The sequence below is a fragment of the Periplaneta americana genome, chromosome 9 (genome assembly GCF_040183065.1).
Source record: "Periplaneta americana isolate PAMFEO1 chromosome 9, P.americana_PAMFEO1_priV1, whole genome shotgun sequence".
Lineage (NCBI taxonomy): Eukaryota > Metazoa > Arthropoda > Insecta > Blattodea > Blattidae > Periplaneta > Periplaneta americana.
This window is the reverse complement of record NC_091125.1, coordinates 162,779,827-162,798,877: the sequence shown is the minus strand read 5'-3', so window position 1 is coordinate 162,798,877 and position 19,051 is coordinate 162,779,827. Positions and strand designations below refer to the sequence as shown.

Below are 19,051 nucleotides of genomic sequence, written 5' to 3'. Positions count from 1 at the left end.
TCTAACATCTTTTGCATTGCCTTCTGCTGAGCAAACTGATCAGTGAATTTGGAGAAGTCCATATTCTCCAAAATGTTGCTGTCTATGGAGATAAAAATTAGTGAGTTGAAATGATCCTCAGTTATGTCTGTGCGCAGATAGCTTTTTATTCTTCTCAGTCATGAGAAAGTGTGTTACACTGAGTAGTTGAATGCTGGAGTACAAAACATCTGAAGATGTCAACTTGTGGGTAAATCTGCTGTAGTCAGTATTGCGAGACATCACACCATATTTTATCGGAGTGTAAAGCCACAGAAGCTCTGAGGAAACGATTCCTGCCAGAGTCCTTCATTACATCTAGCAGGGGGCGCTTGGCAAACATACAATATATTAAATAACGCTGAATTCTATGAGAGTGTGGGAAAATGTATGGCAAAAGTCCGACAGCTGAGGTGGAACTGGACGAGGGGGAGGGGGCCGAGGAAATAAGGGGAAGAGTTATTCATTAGTGTTGTAATGAGTAGTATTAACACTGAGCGAATGAGGTATTTAGGGGATAATGTTCTTTTCGTATTTATTGTGTTTTTTCTTATTGCTTGTGTATATGTTTTTTTAATGTATTATCTGTATATTTAAGTTACTTGGATTATTTATTGCAGTTTCAATAAGGAATTGAATTGAATTGTTTATATATATAGGCCTATATGTTTCACTGTGGTTTTTTTCTTTGATGTCTTGCATTTATTTTATTTTTATTATTATTTTTTTTTTTGAGAAAATTTGGTATGAAGTTAGATTACATTAGTTGTAATTATGATAATGATAATGGTAGTAATAATAATAATAAACTGTTGTTTTACTATTTTATTATTAGTAGTATTATTTTTATTTTCTTTGGAGATTCAAACTGTGCACAGTTATAGCATGAATGGCCGTACGGGCTCATGCGAAGGATCTTGTGTACGTGAGTTTGTATAATTGTGTATCGATAAATGCACTCCATTCATTCATTCATATTATTTATAAATAAAATTTTCCGCTAGTTACAGTCACCTTAAAATTACCTGAAAGTTTCCATTTTTCCCTTTTATTTTTTGTAAATCTGTAGAACTTTAGATTATTGAATAGCTATGTGCTTTTCATTTTACTAGTCATCTAGTGCTACCAATGAATAGTTATCTGTACTTGAAACAACATAACTGGTAAGATAAATCACTACAAAACCTCAATCAAAGTACATACCATGATCCAACAATTGTGACAAGTGCAGTATTTGACTCTGGTTTCTGTGTGTGTGTGTGTTTTTATACATACAGGCTGTTTCAAAAGTTTAGCTACAAACTGCAGGGGTGAGTAGAGGACAGTGAAACAAGGCAGAATATTCTAATAAAGATAGGTTCGAAAATCAATCATTTCTGAGATATGTCGTCACTGTGGCTACCAACTGAACACACCTCGTAGATTTGCAGCCTTATTTATTACCTGGCATACTTAATGGTCGTGCGTACCTCTATTTTTCCAACATAAGCTACACATTATTCTGGACAATGTGGCTTTTTGGGAAGGACAGCTGTTGTGGTACATGCGTGTGGAGCACTGGCTAACTTTTATTTGAACGTTTGAGAGTTCTTATTAAGCACAAGCTTCCACAACAGGTGAAATGGCCATGGCTTGCCAACACCATGGCCTCCCATGTCCTCCGACTTCAGTCCTTTGTATTTTTTTGTTTGGAGATAATTGAAATGTATTACAATTCTGTTGGTAATGGAAACAGTTGGTTTCCCAACCTATATTTATTAGGACTTTTTGTTTTGTTTTGCTGTCCTCTACTCATCCTTGCAGTTTGTACCTATACTTTTGAAACATCCTGTATACAATATTTATATTTTGCTCTTAAAGTAGAAGGGGTCTAATAAATTACTAAATACAGTACAAGATCTGTGGTTATCTGTTGTGAAGAAAAGGCACCTATTATTAATTTTATGCTCGACCATGCCGAAATGTAGTAATTATACACCTGGTAGCAGTCCTTTAATACATGTCATTAAAGTACACCTATTCATTAAAGTTCAGGCTTTCGATTATTCTCGGATATGCAATCGAAAGACAACTATCAAAAGGTCACGAAGGCTGGAAATCCAATACTGTCGCAGAAGGTTATGTTCTGTTACTATAATAATTAGCGTTAATTGTAAATAATATTCAAATAAATTCAATTTGTCATCTCGTTTTTCAATGTCGAATTCAGTTTCAAGGTTATATCAAGACTAATGTTTATCTTACTCTCTAGATTATATCAAGGTCGTCGACATTCGTTTCCCGGAAAAAATCAATACTTTTGCGTCTGCGCACATCTCACAATTCATGAGGTAGGCTATTGCACTCACTCACATAACAATAACATGAATAATTATGAATAATTTCAAGTTAGAAATATGGTCGAGCATAAAAAGTCGTATGAAACTTGCCTATAATGGTAATTAAGACGCTCGTATGAAAATTATGAAACTCGCTTGTGCTCATTTCATAAACATCCTCGCGTCTTAATTACTACCATTTAGGCTCATTGTATAATGTACTATTACTATAATGAATCCATTACCAGTTATTGACATCACTTTAGATTCTTTGTAGATGCCTTCATATTAAAACCATTTGTTGGTCTGAGGTGATTACTATACCCTTTTATTATAAGGCAAATGATACAGAGGGAGTATGTTGAGAAGTAGGTAGAATTATATTGTAGAGGAACTTTTAAAGGATCCCTCTGGGTAAAGTAGCCTTATGAGTAGAAATATAATACGAGAAAAAGAACAAAGAAAATATTTTTAATGCCACATCATGCGTGATTATGAAATCATTTCAGTGCTTATAAATTACTTAGCCTAGATTCTGTACAAAATATATAAATACACATTTATACATAATATATAAAACAGACAAAATGTTCTTTGATTCATTGTCACACAGAATGGTAATTGTTTACTTACATATATACATAATATATAAAAGAGACTCAAAATGTTCTCTGATTCATCAAGTCACACAGAAGGGTAATTGTTTACTTACATATATACATAATATATAAAAGAGACTCAAAATGTTCTTTGATTCATCAAGTCACTCAGAATGGTAATTGTTTACTTACATATATACATAATATATAAAAGAGACTCAAAATGTTCTCTGATTCATCAAGTCACACAGAAGGGTAATTGTTTACTTACATATATACATAATATATAAAAGAGACTCAAAATGTTCTCTGATTCAAGTCACTCAGAATGGTAATTGTTTACTTACATATATACATAATATATAAAAGAGACTCAAAATGTTCTCTGATTCATCAAGTGACTCAGAATGGTAATTGTTTACTTACATATATACATAATATATAAAAGAGACTCAAAATGTTCTTTGATTCATCAAGTCACTCAGAATGGTAATTGTTTACTTTAGCAGCAGCAACTGTGGCCAGATGTGGGGAGACAGTAACGACATCTGCAACTAAGCTTCTCACAGTTCTCAGTCTCTTGTTACTTAGCTATCCCCTTATCTAAGCCACTCTTGTCACATTCCTCAGCTTCATATCACTTAGCTCTCCCTTCATCTAGCCTACCCTCAAATCGCAATATTTACGGAAATCGAGGGTAAAAACATAGTGCAACACGATCCCCATGATCAAACACTACATGTGCCAAGTATGGTAAATCCATGGTGCCATTAAAGTAAATAATTACGCACAGAATTACAGTCTTTTATTATACATATTTACAATTAGCAGCACTAAATTTGAAACATTTTTCTTTATTTGCATCCCAGTGGAAGAATTTGCATTTGTACTCAATAACTTTCTACAATCTGCACTCACGTTTCTCCATCATACAATAATGGTCATCAATACTTTTAAATTTTTTTTTAAGTTGGTTATTTAACGACGCTGTATCAACAACGCGAAGGGGTGGAAAAATTAAAATATCTTGGAGCAACAGTAACAAATATAAATGACACTCGGGAGGATATTAAATGCAGAATAAATATGGGAAATGCGTGTTATTATTCGGTTGAGAAGCTTTTATCATCTAGTCTGCTGTCAAAAAATCTGAAAGTTACAATTTATAAAACAGTTATATTACCGGTTGTTCTGTATGGTTGTGAAACTTGGACTCTCACTCTGAGAGAGGAACATAGGTTAAGGGTGTTTGAGAATAAGGTGCTTAGGAAAATATTTGGGGCTAAGCAGGATGAAGCTACAGGAGAATGGAGGAAGCTACACAACGCAGAACTGCACGCATTGTATTCTTCACCTGACATAATTAGGAACATTAAATCCAGACGTTTGAGATGGGCAGGGCATGTAGCACATATGGGCGAATCAAGAAATGCATATAGAGTGTTAGTTGGGAGACCGGAGGGAAAAAGACCTTTGGGGAGGCCGAGACGTAGATGGGAGGATAATATTAAAATGGATTTGAGGGAGATGGGATATGATGATAGAGACTGGATTAATCTTGCACAGGATAGGGACCGATGGCGGGCTTATGTGAGGGCAGCAATGAACCTTCGGGTTTCTTAAAAGCCATTTGTAAGTAAGTAAGTAAGTATCAACTACGATATTATTTAGCGTCGATGAGATTGATGATAGCGAGATGGTATTTGGCGAGATAGGCCGAGGATTCCCCATAGATTACCTGGCATTCACCTTACATTTGGGGAAAACCTCAGAAAAAACCCAACCAGGTAATCAGCCCAAGCGGGGATCGAACCTGCTCCCGAGCGCAACTTCAGACCAGCAGGCAAGCTCCTTACCTGACTGAGCCATGCCGGTGGCTTCTTTTATAGTAGGTACAAATTTAAAGATTCTTGTCATTTTAATACAGTTCTGGATTCGATTCCCGGTTGGGGCAAGTTACCTGGTTGAGGTTTTTTCCGGGGTTTTCCCTCAACCCAATATGAGCAAATGCTGGGTAACTTTCGGTGCTGGACCCCAGACTCATTTCACCGGCATTATCACCTTCATCTCATTCAGACGCTAAATAACCGAAGATGTTGATAACCTCCTAAAATAAAAATATGATCACAGTCATTGTCATTATTGTCACCATAGAACTACAGTACTTTTGTTATGACTGTTTCCAGCATTTGTGTCCATGCTCACAAGGGAATGTCACTCAATGTTAAGAAAACTTCCAAACAATTTATACATCATTCGAAAAAACATTCTGAAAAATGGTGAAATCTATAATGTTACATCCTGCAATCCACATATGAACCAGCTAGAGAGAGTGAGTCTCTGCCATTCAATGTGAATCTATTACGTTTGACCTGCTGGGCATGAAGATTGAATAATGTGTATATTGTGTTGTCTGACAAAGCAGCGTAGCATAGGGAGCAAGCTGCGATAGCAGTGTACTTCCTAAACGTAGCAAGGAGAGGTTACGTACATTAAAAATAATTAGGAACCACAACTGTATGTTAAGCAAAGTTCTAAACAATTTATATATAATTTTTGGAAATATAATGCAGGGACGTATTAAAACTGCTAATTTTACATAGCTTACTGCTATTATATTGTGAGTGTGTGGTGAGTGATCGAAAATTTTAAACACATTACAATAAATGCATATGAGATTCTCGAAACAAACATAAAATCAAACACGTACTCATTAATAATGTGACAGTTCCTGCTTATTCTCCTTCAACAAATTCATTCTCCTGTGAATGATAATGATAGTTGAACAAAAACACAAAAGTTTCTTGCACCAACTACACTTTACTAAAGAGAGTTGATGACACTCCATTCTTCCATATGAAATTCACATGTACCAGTTGCCCTTCTAATACAGTGGTCAGTGCTGTTTTCAAATGTGTCGTTTGTGCTGATTAAACCTATCAGTTTCTACCATATCTATGAGAGAAATGGAAGTGTGGCTCGCTCCCTATGCTGCTTTGTTAGAAAAAACAATATACGTATTCGATCCTTGTGTCCACCAGGATGGCGAAGACCCCCACCCCATCCTCTTTAACTTTCTCTAGCTCGTTCATACGTGCATCACAGAATGTAATATTAGAGATTTCACCATATTTCAAGATAACATATATCAAACTATAATTAATTATTTATTCCGTCTTATGGCTTAGCCATTGAATTACATATGAAAGGAAAACATTGATGTATTACATCATATTTAGTCTTAATACTAACGTTTTCGCCCTTTGTAGGGCATCTTCAGGTACGAGATATAGCAAAATATCATCTAAAATAAATTAAAAAACATGCTTTACATTTAGAAAATGACATGAATAGAGTAAATATAACATAGTAACAATATTAATCATCCACAGCAACATTAAAATATCCTGTCAAAATTTTAAAATGATGTGAATTTGCGTAGCTATGAAGTAAAACAATACGTGATGTTGGCATACAAACAGTGGCGGCTCATGGGTATTGAATTAAGGGGGGCTGCATACAAAAATAAACCAAGCAACTTACCTACTTTAGTTGAAACAGAGCTTCCGGGCTAAGATGCCGTGGTCTACTGGTGCTGACGTTACCAACGTCAGCACCAGTAGACCACGGCATCTTAGCCCGAAAGCTCTGTTTCAACTAGACACCGGCCGTGAAAGCCTGCATGCTAAGATTACCTACTTTATTTAAACATTAGTTCCATGCGCCTTATCTTGTAAGTTGTGTTTAAATGAGACAGGCTCATGTCAGTAGATTTACTGGCATTTAAAAGAATCCTGCAGGACAAAATTCCGGCATACCAGCGACGCTGATATAACCCCTGCAGTTGCGAGTGTCGTTAAATAAACCATAATTTAATTTTTTATATGCAGATTTGAACCTTAGAAATATCTAACTGGCGATGTTGTACTTGGTTGTATAACTTGTATACATGATACATCAATAAATGGAAAAAATAACTGAGCCAGAAATTGGATTCAGGATATTCAAGAGTACGCACCAGGGCGCTTGCCTCATTTATTGTGATGTTGTTAGATGTTCCAGATTCCATTATGGTTTGAAAACATTCTAGCAATGGCTCCTTCTTCTCATAAACAACATTTACTGTTCTTATTGTAAAACTCCATCTTGTTGCTCCAGCTGATGGAATTGTCTTTGGAACACATTAATCTAATACAGACTGTGTGGAGATCGAGAGAAGAAAGCAGGGATACTGGATAAATTAGCAAAAAATATGCGAGCCTTTGTATTTTGTTTAGCGGCTCTTTCCATTGTGAGATTCAACTGATGGACACTTAATTTCACATTTCTCCTGAATTGTTAAGGTACTGAACTGAATAGACTGTAAATATTGTACAGATTTAAACATTGTTGCACTTGTTATACTCACAACATTAAAGAAAATGTATTTAAAACTGCGCGCTACTGACAAACTGCTGCAAATTTTGCAGCACCTGGAAACTCTGGATTCACGACAAGGGTCAGCAGGGGGAGGGGTAAAACTAACGCGCAAAGCATCCGAGACGACACTGGCAGCTCCAGGGGAGGAAGTGGCTTCACCCTCTAGTCCTTGTCTCTGGTTTTGCTCTGGCAGCACCAGGGGAGGAAGTGACTTCACTAACAATTGCGTGCATGTCATTGAGAGCGATTTTTTTTTAAATCGACCCGCTAATAGAGACAGTATAATAAATGTTTTTCACTAAATAAAACGAGACAAGATCCACAAATGTCTGGGGGTGCTGCAGCTCCGCAGCCCCTCTTTGAAAGCCGCCCCTGCATACAAAGTAGATCTCCATACATGGTGTCCTCAATATATTGTGTTGTTGCCAATAACTTGTTGAAAGTAAGTAGAGAAGCATAGTCATGTCACTTTCCAAATGTAAAGCATGTTTTGTAATTTATTTTAGATGATATTTTGCTGTATCTCGTACCTGAAGATGCCCTACAAAGGGCGAAAACATTAGTATTAAGACTAGATATGATGTAACACATCAATTTTTTCCTTTCATATGTTGTTGTTGTTTTCTAATGCCAGGCGTTTGACAGTAAAGTCATTTGACCTCTTGCACTCCAATATTTTTCAAAGATATTATCATGACCAGCCACTGAAGCACAGATTTTGAGGTGTTCCGAATCCATTTCTTGGTTTGAGTTGCACAATGGGCAGTTAGGGGACTGATATATACCAATTCTATGCAGGTGTTTGGCCAAACAATCATGGCCTGTTGCCAATCTAAATGCAGCTACAGACGATTTTCGTGGTAAATCGGGAATTAACTGTGGATTTTGATGCAGTGAGTTCCATTTTTTCCCTTGGGATTGAGTTATCAAATTTTGTTTGTTGAAGTCTAAGTATGTAGATTTAATAAATCTCTTCACAGAGTAATACGTAGATTTAGTAACAGGTCTGTAAGTAGCAGTGCTGCCCTTCTTTGCTAAAGCATCTGCATTCTCGTTTCCCAGGATTCCACGATGGGATGGTATCCATTGGAATACAATTCTTTTATTGAGTGATAATAATTGAGAGAGCATTTTAGTTATTTCTGCTGTTTGAGATGAAGGTGTGTGTTTAGAGACGATTGATAGAATAGCTGCTTTGGAGTCTGACAATATAACTACATTCCTAAATTTATTGATGTGGCATAGAAGATTCCTGAGACTTTCACTTATTGCAATGATTTCACCATCAAAACTTGTTGTTCCATATCCAAGAGATCTATAAAGGGAGAAGAGACAGCACGTAACACCTGCACCGGCAAAAGGGTATCTGTCGGATACAGGGGGGAGAGCCATTAATCCTTCCCATTGAAGGCTTTAAGGAACCAACCTGGACAAATACCCAATGTCCCATCCCTACCTTCCCGTGGTGCAGCTGTTAGTAAGCATAATTTTACGAGCTGAACTAAAGGGAGGGGCTACTCATCAATTAGCACTGGTCAGCTTGATGAGTTAATGACTGAATTTGGTATAATTTTCCTCTATCCAATACCTAATTCCCTCTTTTCCCTTTCCTATCCAGTCCTCTGACTGAACTCTTACTTTCTTCGACCCCGACGGCATTAGAGCATTCGAGGCCTAGGGGTTCATTTCCCTTTCCTTCCTCCTCTTTCTACTTTTCTGTTCCTAGTGCTGACCTGCTATGGCACTAAAATCGTCCTCCAGTGGCTTAAGGAAGGAAAGCTGGTGATCAACAATATCTCCCAGCTAGGTCCAATGGACCCGTCGACCAACAGCAGGTGTGGTCCTCCAGACATTCTGGGGGTTGTGTGTGGATGAAGTAGCCACCAAAACGTTAAAATATGGTGTTCACTTAAATCAGCTACAACTTGCCATTTAACTCCAATATGAAAATTATCCTTTCATATGTAATTCAATGCTTAAGCCATAAGATGGAATAAATAATTATATTTTGATATATGTTATTAACATGAGGCTTAGCTGACTATTTCCAATATGAATTGTAAATATTTCAGGATGCTCTTTCGAATGGTCTATAAATTGTTTGGAAGTTTTCTTAACGTTCAGTAATGTTACATTGTCAGATGCAGAAACCTCTCATCAGCTTCTTTTCTTTTCTGATCTTTTGCTATATTGAGGGGAGAGTTTCCATAAATGTTTCTTGATCCTATATCTGCTCGAACTGGACCAGCAGTCAGACTGCGTCGTGTAGATCTAGTTTAATTTGTGATTGGTTTATGTCCTAACCGTAAGGCACGCAACAAAAGGGGTTTACAGGCAAACAGCAGAACTTCCAGTCATGGGCAATCACATGGATACATGCATGTGTTGATTATGCAAGCAAAGGTGATATCTTATACCGCACTGCTTTTAAAGCTGTCAGCTCACAGTACAATCGCCTGATTAGATCATTTCTGTGTTGTGTTTTAGCCTATAACTTATAAATTGTAATCAGCATTAGCCATTCTCAATCCTTTTTTTAAAAATGAGTAGCTTTTAAGTTTTCTACAGGTTATACCTAGTAAAATAGAGAAGAAGAAACGTATGTTGGATGTTTTGAAAGAATTAAAAATTGATTGTGTTTTAGAGAAAATTCAAAATTATAGACAAATGGAGATCTCATGAACTCAGAATGCGATCTACAAGAATACCACGCAAAATAATAAACTATCGTCCTTCAGGAAAAACATGTTTAGGCCATCTGCTGAAATGATGGAGTGAGACCACAACAGACCACTAGACCTACTGACACATGATGGAAAGTACGGAAATAAACTGGATGATGAAATGCTTCGTGTATCATAAAGTTTTAAATGTGTAAAGAATTTAAAATACTGAGCCATTACAATAACAACCATGCAAAAGGTTGTGAAAACAACATAAATGATTAGCCTATTCTGCAAGAATAGGAACTCAACAAGAGTAAAAACGGTCTACTTTACTTTATATTTTATATTTTTAAATTAATTACTTCATTAATTTTCGCTTAAATTAATGCACATAGGATTTACTTTACTTCATATTTTTAATATTCTTCCAAACTTTAATTCATTGACATGGATTTATTTTATCATTGTATTTGCTTATTTATAAGGGTACAGTACATCAGTTATTCGTAGATTTCAAAAAGGCGTATGACTCGGTTAAGAGAGAAGTTTTGTATAATATTCTTATTGAATTTGGTATTCCCAAGAAACTAGTTCGATTAATTAAAATGTGTCTTAGTGAAACTTACAGCAGAGTCCGTATAGGCCAGTTTCTATCTGATGCTTTTCCAATTCACTGCGGGCAAAAGCAGGGACATGCACTATCATAGAGGGTTTGGAATTGAACAGGTTACATCAGCTTCTTTTCTATGCAGATGACGTGAATTTGTTAGGAGAAAATCCACAAACGATTAGGGAAAACCGGAAATTCTAGTTGAAGCAAGTAAAGCGATAGGGTTGGAAGTAAATCCCGAAAAGACTAAGTATATGATTATGTCTCGTGACCACAATATTATACGAAATGGAACTATAAAAATTGGAGATTTATTCTTCGAAGAGGTGGAAAAATTCAAATATCTTGGAGCAACAGTAACAAATATAAATGATACTCGGGAGGAAATTAAATGCAAAATAAATATGGGAAATACCTGTTATTATTCGGTTGAGAAGCTTTTGTCATCCAGTCTGCTGTAAAAAAATCTGAAAGTTAGAATTTATAAAACAGTTATATTACCGGTTGTTCTGTATGGTTGTGAAACTTGGACTCTCACTTTGAGAGAGGAACAGAGATTAAGGGTGTTTGAGAATAAGGTTCTTAGGAAAATATTTGTAGCTAAGAGGGATGAAGTTACAGGAGAATGAAGAAAGTTACACAACGCAGAGCTGCACGCATTGTATACTTCACCTGACATAATTAGGAACATAAAATCCAGACGATTGAGGTGGGCAGGACATGTAGCATGTATGGGCGAGTCCAGAAATGCATGTAGAGTGTTAGTTGGGAGGCTGGAGGGAAAAAGACCTTTGGGGAGGCCGAGACGTAGATGGGAAGATAATATTAAAATGGATTTGAGGGAGGTAGGATATGATGGTAGAGACTGGATTGATCTTGCTGTGGATAGGGACTAATGGTGGGCTTATGTGAGGGCGGCAATGAACCTCCGGGTTCCTTAAAAGCCAGTAAGTATTTGCTTATTTTACAGATAACTATAATGAAAGCTTACTGGCTCCCAACCTCAAACATGCCTACATAATCTTGTGCTTGTACATGATCTCATGTTAAAATTGTTATGTCACCTTTACTGTGGGATTCAAAATGGCGGATTATTCTGCTTGTATAATAAAGTGTGGCCTATTATGGTCTCTATCGACTCTTCTACTTTTTTTAACGTCATCATTGTGAGAATGATTTAATTATTCATCGTCAGTGTTGCACTGTTTTGCGCTTCTAAATTGTTCGGGACAGGAAAATAATACGTCTCATTACGAGAAAGATTAAGGCAGATTTATGAACTGTGAGCAGCCTGAGACTTTCACAAGCCTAGTTTAATTAAACAGGGCAATTGCTGAAAATCTCTGAAAATATATGAAGTTTCAGTAATCTATGTCTGTTAATGTATTCAGTTTATAACGGGAATTAGCCTTGACAGAAAATTCCCTCTTGTTGCACCTTGTTCCTGTAATTCTTTTATTATAGCCTGTCGTATCTTCTCCCTCTTGAAGGCTAGGTCAAGAGGTGTCATACCAAACGTATTCCTAGCATTTATCAGCACTTTCACTTGTGTTAAGTATTTTACAACATTCAAATTGCCCAGGTAAGCAGCACGATGCAGAGCTGTCTCCCGCTTCTTATTGTGTGCATTGCGATTAGAACCTAAACCAATCAGAAGTTTAACTAGATCTACATTGTCGTTGCCATAGAACCGGTACACCAATTTGTTGCGACTACTTCCGGCATTTGTGTCCATGTTCAGATGCAGAAACCTCTCATCGGCTTCCCATCTTTTCTGACCTGCTGCTATGTGAAGGGGAGAGTTTCCTTCAATATTTCTTGATCGTGTATCCGCTTTCAACTGGACCAGCAGTCGAATTGCGTCCTTTTTGTCCTCACCTACAGCCCAGTGCAGCGGTGTGTTGCCAACGTTGTTCTGTATGTTCACAGTTGCACCTAACTCCACCAGCTGGGTAATAAGCTCACATTTTCCATTTCCAGCTGCAAAGTGCAAAGGACAGTTTCCGTGGTTGTTTTTAACATCAACAGAACTGAGTGCTGCCAAGTGTTTGATGATCTCAACGGTGCCGTACTTCGCAGCCCAGTGGAGAGGCATATTGCCCTTCCCATTGCCGATATTCACGTCCGCTCCGAGGTCAATCAGAGTCTTGACCTTGTTCCACTTGTTCTGTTTAGCGGCCCAGTACATAGGAGTCTCGAGCTGGTTGTTACGGACGTTGATTTGTGCACCCAGTTGTACTAAAACTTTAATACTTTCCTCTGTGCCCTTCCATACTGCCCAGTGGAGAGGGGTGTTGCCCCCATTGTTACGGATGTTGATATCTGCGTGTGACTGCACCAGCTGGCGTATAATGTCCAGTTCTCCCTTCTCGGCAGCCCAATGAAGAGGCGTATTACCGATGCTGCTACCGATGTTGATGTTGGACCCCAGGTGCAGTAGGTGGTTGACTACGTGCCACATCCCTTGACCTGCAGCCTGGTATAGAGCAGTATTGCCGTCATTGTTGACAATACTTACATTCCCTCCCAGACTCACAATCGTGGTCACGACAGACAGAGACCCATTGCGAGCTGCGCAGTGCAAGGGCGTGTTCCCGAAGTTATTCCGAATGTTTATATCTGCGCCAAGTTCCACCAGCTTGGTGATCGCTTCTGGTTTGCCTTGTCTTGCTGCCCAGTGCAGAATGGTGTCTCCTTCACCGTGCTTCCCATTTATGTCTATGTGGTTTGACACTAACACTTTGAGCACATCCCACTGCTCGTTCTTCACAGCCGTGCGCAGTGGAGTGTAGTTCTCGTACAGGAAGTAATGTTGAGCTCTTTCACTTGAGCTGAGCTTAGTCTGTAGTATAAACTGCAGAAGCTTGACATAGCCCTTGCTGGCAGCTATGTACAAAACATCCTGCTTGTTCCTACGTTTAGAAGCTTCTAGCTTAGTTGCAATTAAATCCTCTGTCGTTCCCTTGTTTTGCAAGAAGTACTCTATGACATCCCATGCTTTCATCTTGTCGGCGTAGCGCAGAGGTCTCCAGTGAAGCACATCGTCTGTTACGTTGATGTCAGCACCGCTGTTCACAAGCTTTTCTAACAAATTGTCAGTGCATGAATCAGACGTCTTGTATGATTCCAGCTTTTTGTTGATGTTGGAGCAGTAACAGGCTGCAAGATGAAGAGGTGTGCGGCCCCCTCGATCCCTTAAATTTACGCCCTCTCCATTTTCCAGCAACATCTGAATGGAAGCTTTGTCATGATTAATAATTGCAGAGTGCAGTGGTAAATCTCTAGCTAGGATACTGTCCAGTATGTTGCGTACAAAATCAAAATCGTGCTCAAATATCATTTCATAGATTGATTCCATCATGGTTTTTGTGAAATATCTCGTTAGTGAATGGTGAATGGAATTGTATTTGTCTGATGGTGAAAATCTGAACGAGAGACACTTCCCCACGAAGTAATCGGCGAATGTCCTGTGAATGAACTGATGTTGACTATCTACAACATTGTTGATTATTCCAGTTTTTTCATGGCCTTCTTCGATTTTGGTCATGAAAATGTCCATTTTTATTTTAGTGTCAATTGTATATAAATGTCCGTATTTTGAAGGAGGAAACAGTGTTGTCATAGAAGCCAAAATATGATTTTCGAGAAATAAATTATGCCAGTATTCATTGTCTTCTTTGACACCAGGTATGGTTGTGTCTACCTTTTTCTTTTCCTTACAGTAAATTTCAACTTTTTTCTCTACAAATTTGTCATACAGCTCCAGTAAGTTGAGGTTTTCTGGAAGATTTTTGAAAGTGGACACGTGATTCTCACATGCTTCTGCCAACATCATTGTCTGAAGAGGGATGCCCATGAAATGACCATCCAGAAATTTCGAGGATAATTTGAAAAGGCGTTGAGCAATGTTATCATTGTTCCTGTTCAAATTTGATATTCTGCTCATCCAGAAATTGAAGATAAAACACTTCTGATCATCTGCAGAGAATGGACGTAATGTATATGCAAATGTTGACAGAATTTTCTCAAGAAAGTTCCTCATGATGGGCCTTGAAGTAACCCACAGCTTCTTGACTTTGCTTTGGCATAAACATTCCAGTATTACGCCCGCTTTCTCCGCATGCGTTGGACTTATTTCGTCATACCCATCCAGGAATACTGCCATGTTCCCTGTTTCCTTAAAGAAATACTCCAGTAATTTCATCTCCAGAACTGATTCCGTATTTGCAGCCATGCACAAGAAGTTGAAAGTCTTCTCCATATCATACGTTTGGGGGTCAATCTTATCAAGATAATTAGTGTAATCATTCAAATTGACCCTAATTACCCACATACCGGGATCTGACTGTTTGGTTCCCATTGCCATGTGAGTCAGTAGTGTTGACTTGCCCATGCCAGCTTCTGCAACAATCAGCGTGAGTCTGTCCGGAGTGCTCATCACGTTATCCAGCTTGTTATAGACTGTTTTGATAGTCTTGTTGAGATGCTGATAGATAATGTCCACATCGCCCTGAGACTTGACCCATTTAAGGACTTCAGCTCCATTTTGTTCATGCTTTGCAAGCCAGTGGACGTTTGTATGGTACTGACACAACTCGTGAAAACCTTGTTCGTTATCTATGATAAACAGCGAGCAACACTGGGACTGACTTGATTCAGACTCATGGCGTGTTAAAATGATGTCAGAAAAACATTGTGCACTTTCCTTTCGTATCAAAGAAGAAACCATTCTTCTTTTCTGTGCTCCTTGAGCAACATCAAATTCTGTTTTTGTTGTTTCTTCTTTTTCTTGTTTATGTCCATCACTTCTAATTCTCTGACTTGGTGACTCGCAAACATCACTGCAGTCCTGCAGTTGTAACGTTCTGATCTCTGTGCCTTTGGGTACATACTTTAGCAAGTCCTTTGCTGTATATCCTGACACAGCTATCACACCAGAAAAATCTATTGGATTCGTTGCTAGAATGGTTGTGTTGATGCATTGGCAACTGTCCATCACTCTCGGTATATAATAACTAATCACGTCTTCAAGTTGTTCTCCTATCTTCAGATTGTAATCGTCATGAATAAGTTGAGACATGAAGTGTACGTTGATGGAATCAGATAGAACACAACACTCCTCTATAATAGTATGAAGGGGCACTGGGGCACCTTGGAATCTTACAGTTGTCTTGTTCAATAAAGTATTTTGCGACTCGCAACTCAGGTGCTCAAAGCTCAGCTTATCTACTACTTTCACGAAATTTTCTTCAACCCTCTGCCTGACTGATGAATCTGAAATGTTGTCTTGAGACTCAGACACGACTAGAGCTTTGTGCTTTCCGTCTACTTCCACTACATTGAATATCAAGTCCCACATTTTATCCAAGTTTTGTAGAAAACCATCACAGTCAATAACAAGTACCGGACACCACTTGCTCGGCCAAAGCGAAAGAACGTCCTTCTCATAGCGTACAAGAGTTTCCATTCCTACCAATAAAAACCCTAATTTCTTCTCCTCTAAAACCTGGTGCACTTTCAGACAGCTCAGAGCTGTTGATTCGGCATCCGACACTATGTTCACAAGATGATTGGATTTGAGAACGTCTCTTATTCTCTGCGTTGCAACTGACTTGAACTGAATTCCTAACCTAGTGAGTTCCCGTCTTTTAATGTCATTTATTTGCGAAATGCGATCAACTCGTGTTTGGACTATATTTCTCCAAAATGGAGTTTCTTCCGACAGATAGAAGTTGTCGTACTTCCACCACTTGTGCATATTTTCAATTAGTTCCTTGAAAATGGCGGCCGTTTCAGTCTTTGTGGTCATAAGAGTGTCTTGAAGCTCGGCCTTTATAATTTCGTCAATCTCTCTCTCATTTGCCTGTGAAGTGAACATGAGAAGTTTAGAAAGAAATTCGCTATAGTCAGAAATGTCTCCAAGATGTTGAACTGCATGAATTAAGTGCTCTATCTTATTGGAATCGAAATTATTTTTCAATCCAGTCAGTTTGAGTGCTAACTCATTGGCTACTGTTTTACTAAACTCCTCAATCTTTTTATTGGTATCATTTAAATAAATCCCTGACTTCAAGTCTTGTAAGAATTTCAGGTAGCGAGGTATATCTTTGAAATAGTTGAATAAATACTGATCATCCTGTTCGTTGAACATCATCATATTACCTCCTGAACCCAATATTTTTTCTGCACTTAAAGCTCTGTAAGTTGTAATTCTCAAAGGCAGATGTTTATCCATAGAAGCATTTGTGTAGATTGCAAATATACACGAATCTATTTTTTCTCTGAATATCACGTGATCATTTTGACTTGCGAGCTTTTTCTTGAGGTCACTGTATGACTTGCAGTATTTAGGAAGACTGAAATCTCCCTTCAGGGCCAGAATATCGCTCTCCTTAATGATTGCCTTTCTTCCATCACTCTTTTTATGTTTCAATTGAAGAAAGCACACGGTATAAGCTTCATCAGGGCCTGGTTCTTTGTACTTGAATATGATGTCATCGAACAGACCAGCATCAGCCAAGTTTGTTGCCAAATAGAATGACGTGCCCAGCCGCAGACCGCGCACAAAGAGAAGAGTTGCAACTTTCACTTCATACAGCCCACCACTCATATCGGCAACTCCTTTCGGCTTGCAGTAAAGGAGATTGTACACATTTTTGAGCAGCTTTCCATGCTGACTCCTATTTTGTGTTGATTTCTTGCTGTTCTGAAGAAATAAAAATAAAAAACATAAATTATACAGTAAATACAGTGTGTCTCTAAAAAATGTTAACGAAAAAACATAAATCATATAGTAATACAGTGTGTCTCTAAGAAAATGTTAACGAAAAAACATAAATCATATAGTAATACAGTGTGTCTCTAAGAAAATGTTAACGAAAAAACATAAATCATATAGTAATACAGTGTGTCTCTAAGAAAATGTTAACGAAAACAACATAAATCATATAGTAATACAGTCTGTCTCTAAGAAAATGTTAACGAAAAAAACATTAATCATATAGTAATACAATGTGTCTCTAAGAAAATGTTAACGAAAGAAACATAAATCATATAGTAATACAGTGTGTCTCTAAGAAAATGTTAACGAAAAAAACATAAATCATATAGTAATACAGTGTGTCTCTAAGAAAATGTTAACGAAAAAAAACATAAATCATATAGTAATACAGTGTGTCTCTAAAAAATGTTAACGAAAAAAACATAAATCATATAGTAATACAGTGTGTCTCTAAGAAAATGTTAACGAAAAAAACATAAATCATATAGTAATACAGTGTGTCTCTAAGAAAATGTTAACGAAAACAACATAAATCATATAGTAATACAGTGTGTCTCTAAGAAAATGTTAACGAAAAAAACATAAATCATATAGTAATACAGCGTGTCTCTAAGAAAATGTTAACGAAAAAAACATGAATCATATAGTAATACAGTGTGTCTCTAAAAAATGTTAACGAAAAAACATAAATCATATAGTAATACAGTGTGTCTCTAAGAAAATGTTAACGAAAAAAACATAAATCATATAGTAATACAGTGTGTCTCTAAGAAAATGTTAACGAAAAAAACATAAATCATATAGTAATACAGTGTGTCTCTAAGAAAATGTTAATGAAAAAAACATAAATCATATAGTAATACAGTGCGTCTCTAAAAAATGTTAACGAAAAAACATAAATCATATAGTAATACAGTGTGTCTCTAAGAAAATGTTAACGAAAAAAACATAAATCATATAGTAATACAGTGTGTCTCTAAGAAAATGTTAACGAAAAAAACATAAATCATATAGTAATACAGTGTGTCTCTAAGAAAATGTTAACGAAAAAAACATTAATCATATAGTAATACAATGTGTCTCTAAGAAAATGTTAACGAAAGAAACATAAATCATATAGTAATACAGTGTGTCTCTAAGAAAATGTTAACGAAAAAAACATAAATCATATAGTAATACAGTGTGTCTCTAAGAAAATGTTAACGAAAAAAACATAAATCATATAGTAATACAGTGTGTCTCTAAGAAAATGTTAACGAAAAAACATAAATCATATAGTAATACAGTGTGTGTCTAAGAAAATGTTAACGAAAAAAACATAAATCATATAGTAATACAATGTGTCTCTAAGAAAATGTTAACGAAAGAAATATAAATCATATAGTAATACAGTGTGTCTCTAAGAAAATGTTAACGAAAAAAACATAAATCATATAGTAATACAGTGTGTCTCTAAGACAATGTTAACGAAAAAACATAAATCATATAGTAATACAGTGTGTCTCTAAGAAAATGTTAACGAAAAAAACATAAATCATATAGTAATACATTGTGTCTCTAAGAAAATGTTAACGAAAAAAAAACATAAATCATATAGTAATACAGTGTGTCTCTAAGAAAATGTTAACGAAAAAAAAACA

The 19,051-nt window shown here is 36.9% G+C and overlaps 1 protein-coding gene across 3 annotated transcripts in view; it reads right to left on the bottom strand.

Annotated features, from left to right (window-relative positions):
• Nucleotides 1–2,788: 2,788 nt before the first annotated feature.
• Nucleotides 2,789–19,051, bottom strand: part of LOC138706692 (uncharacterized) — a 39,398-nt gene continuing 23,135 nt past the window's right edge. For 2 of the 3 annotated variants that reach the window (XR_011334050.1, XR_011334051.1), the window contains exons 3-4: nucleotides 6,631–17,336; nucleotides 2,789–6,478 (exon numbers count right to left, since the gene is read on the bottom strand). Coding sequence is in view for 1 of the 3 variants with exons in the window: in XM_069836275.1 (XP_069692376.1) it covers nucleotides 12,018–17,336 (5,319 nt within the window). In the remaining 2 variants the exon portion in view is untranslated. Of the gene's footprint in view, nucleotides 17,337–19,051 lie in introns of all 3 variants that reach the window. The other variant, XM_069836275.1, reaches the window with a different exon arrangement.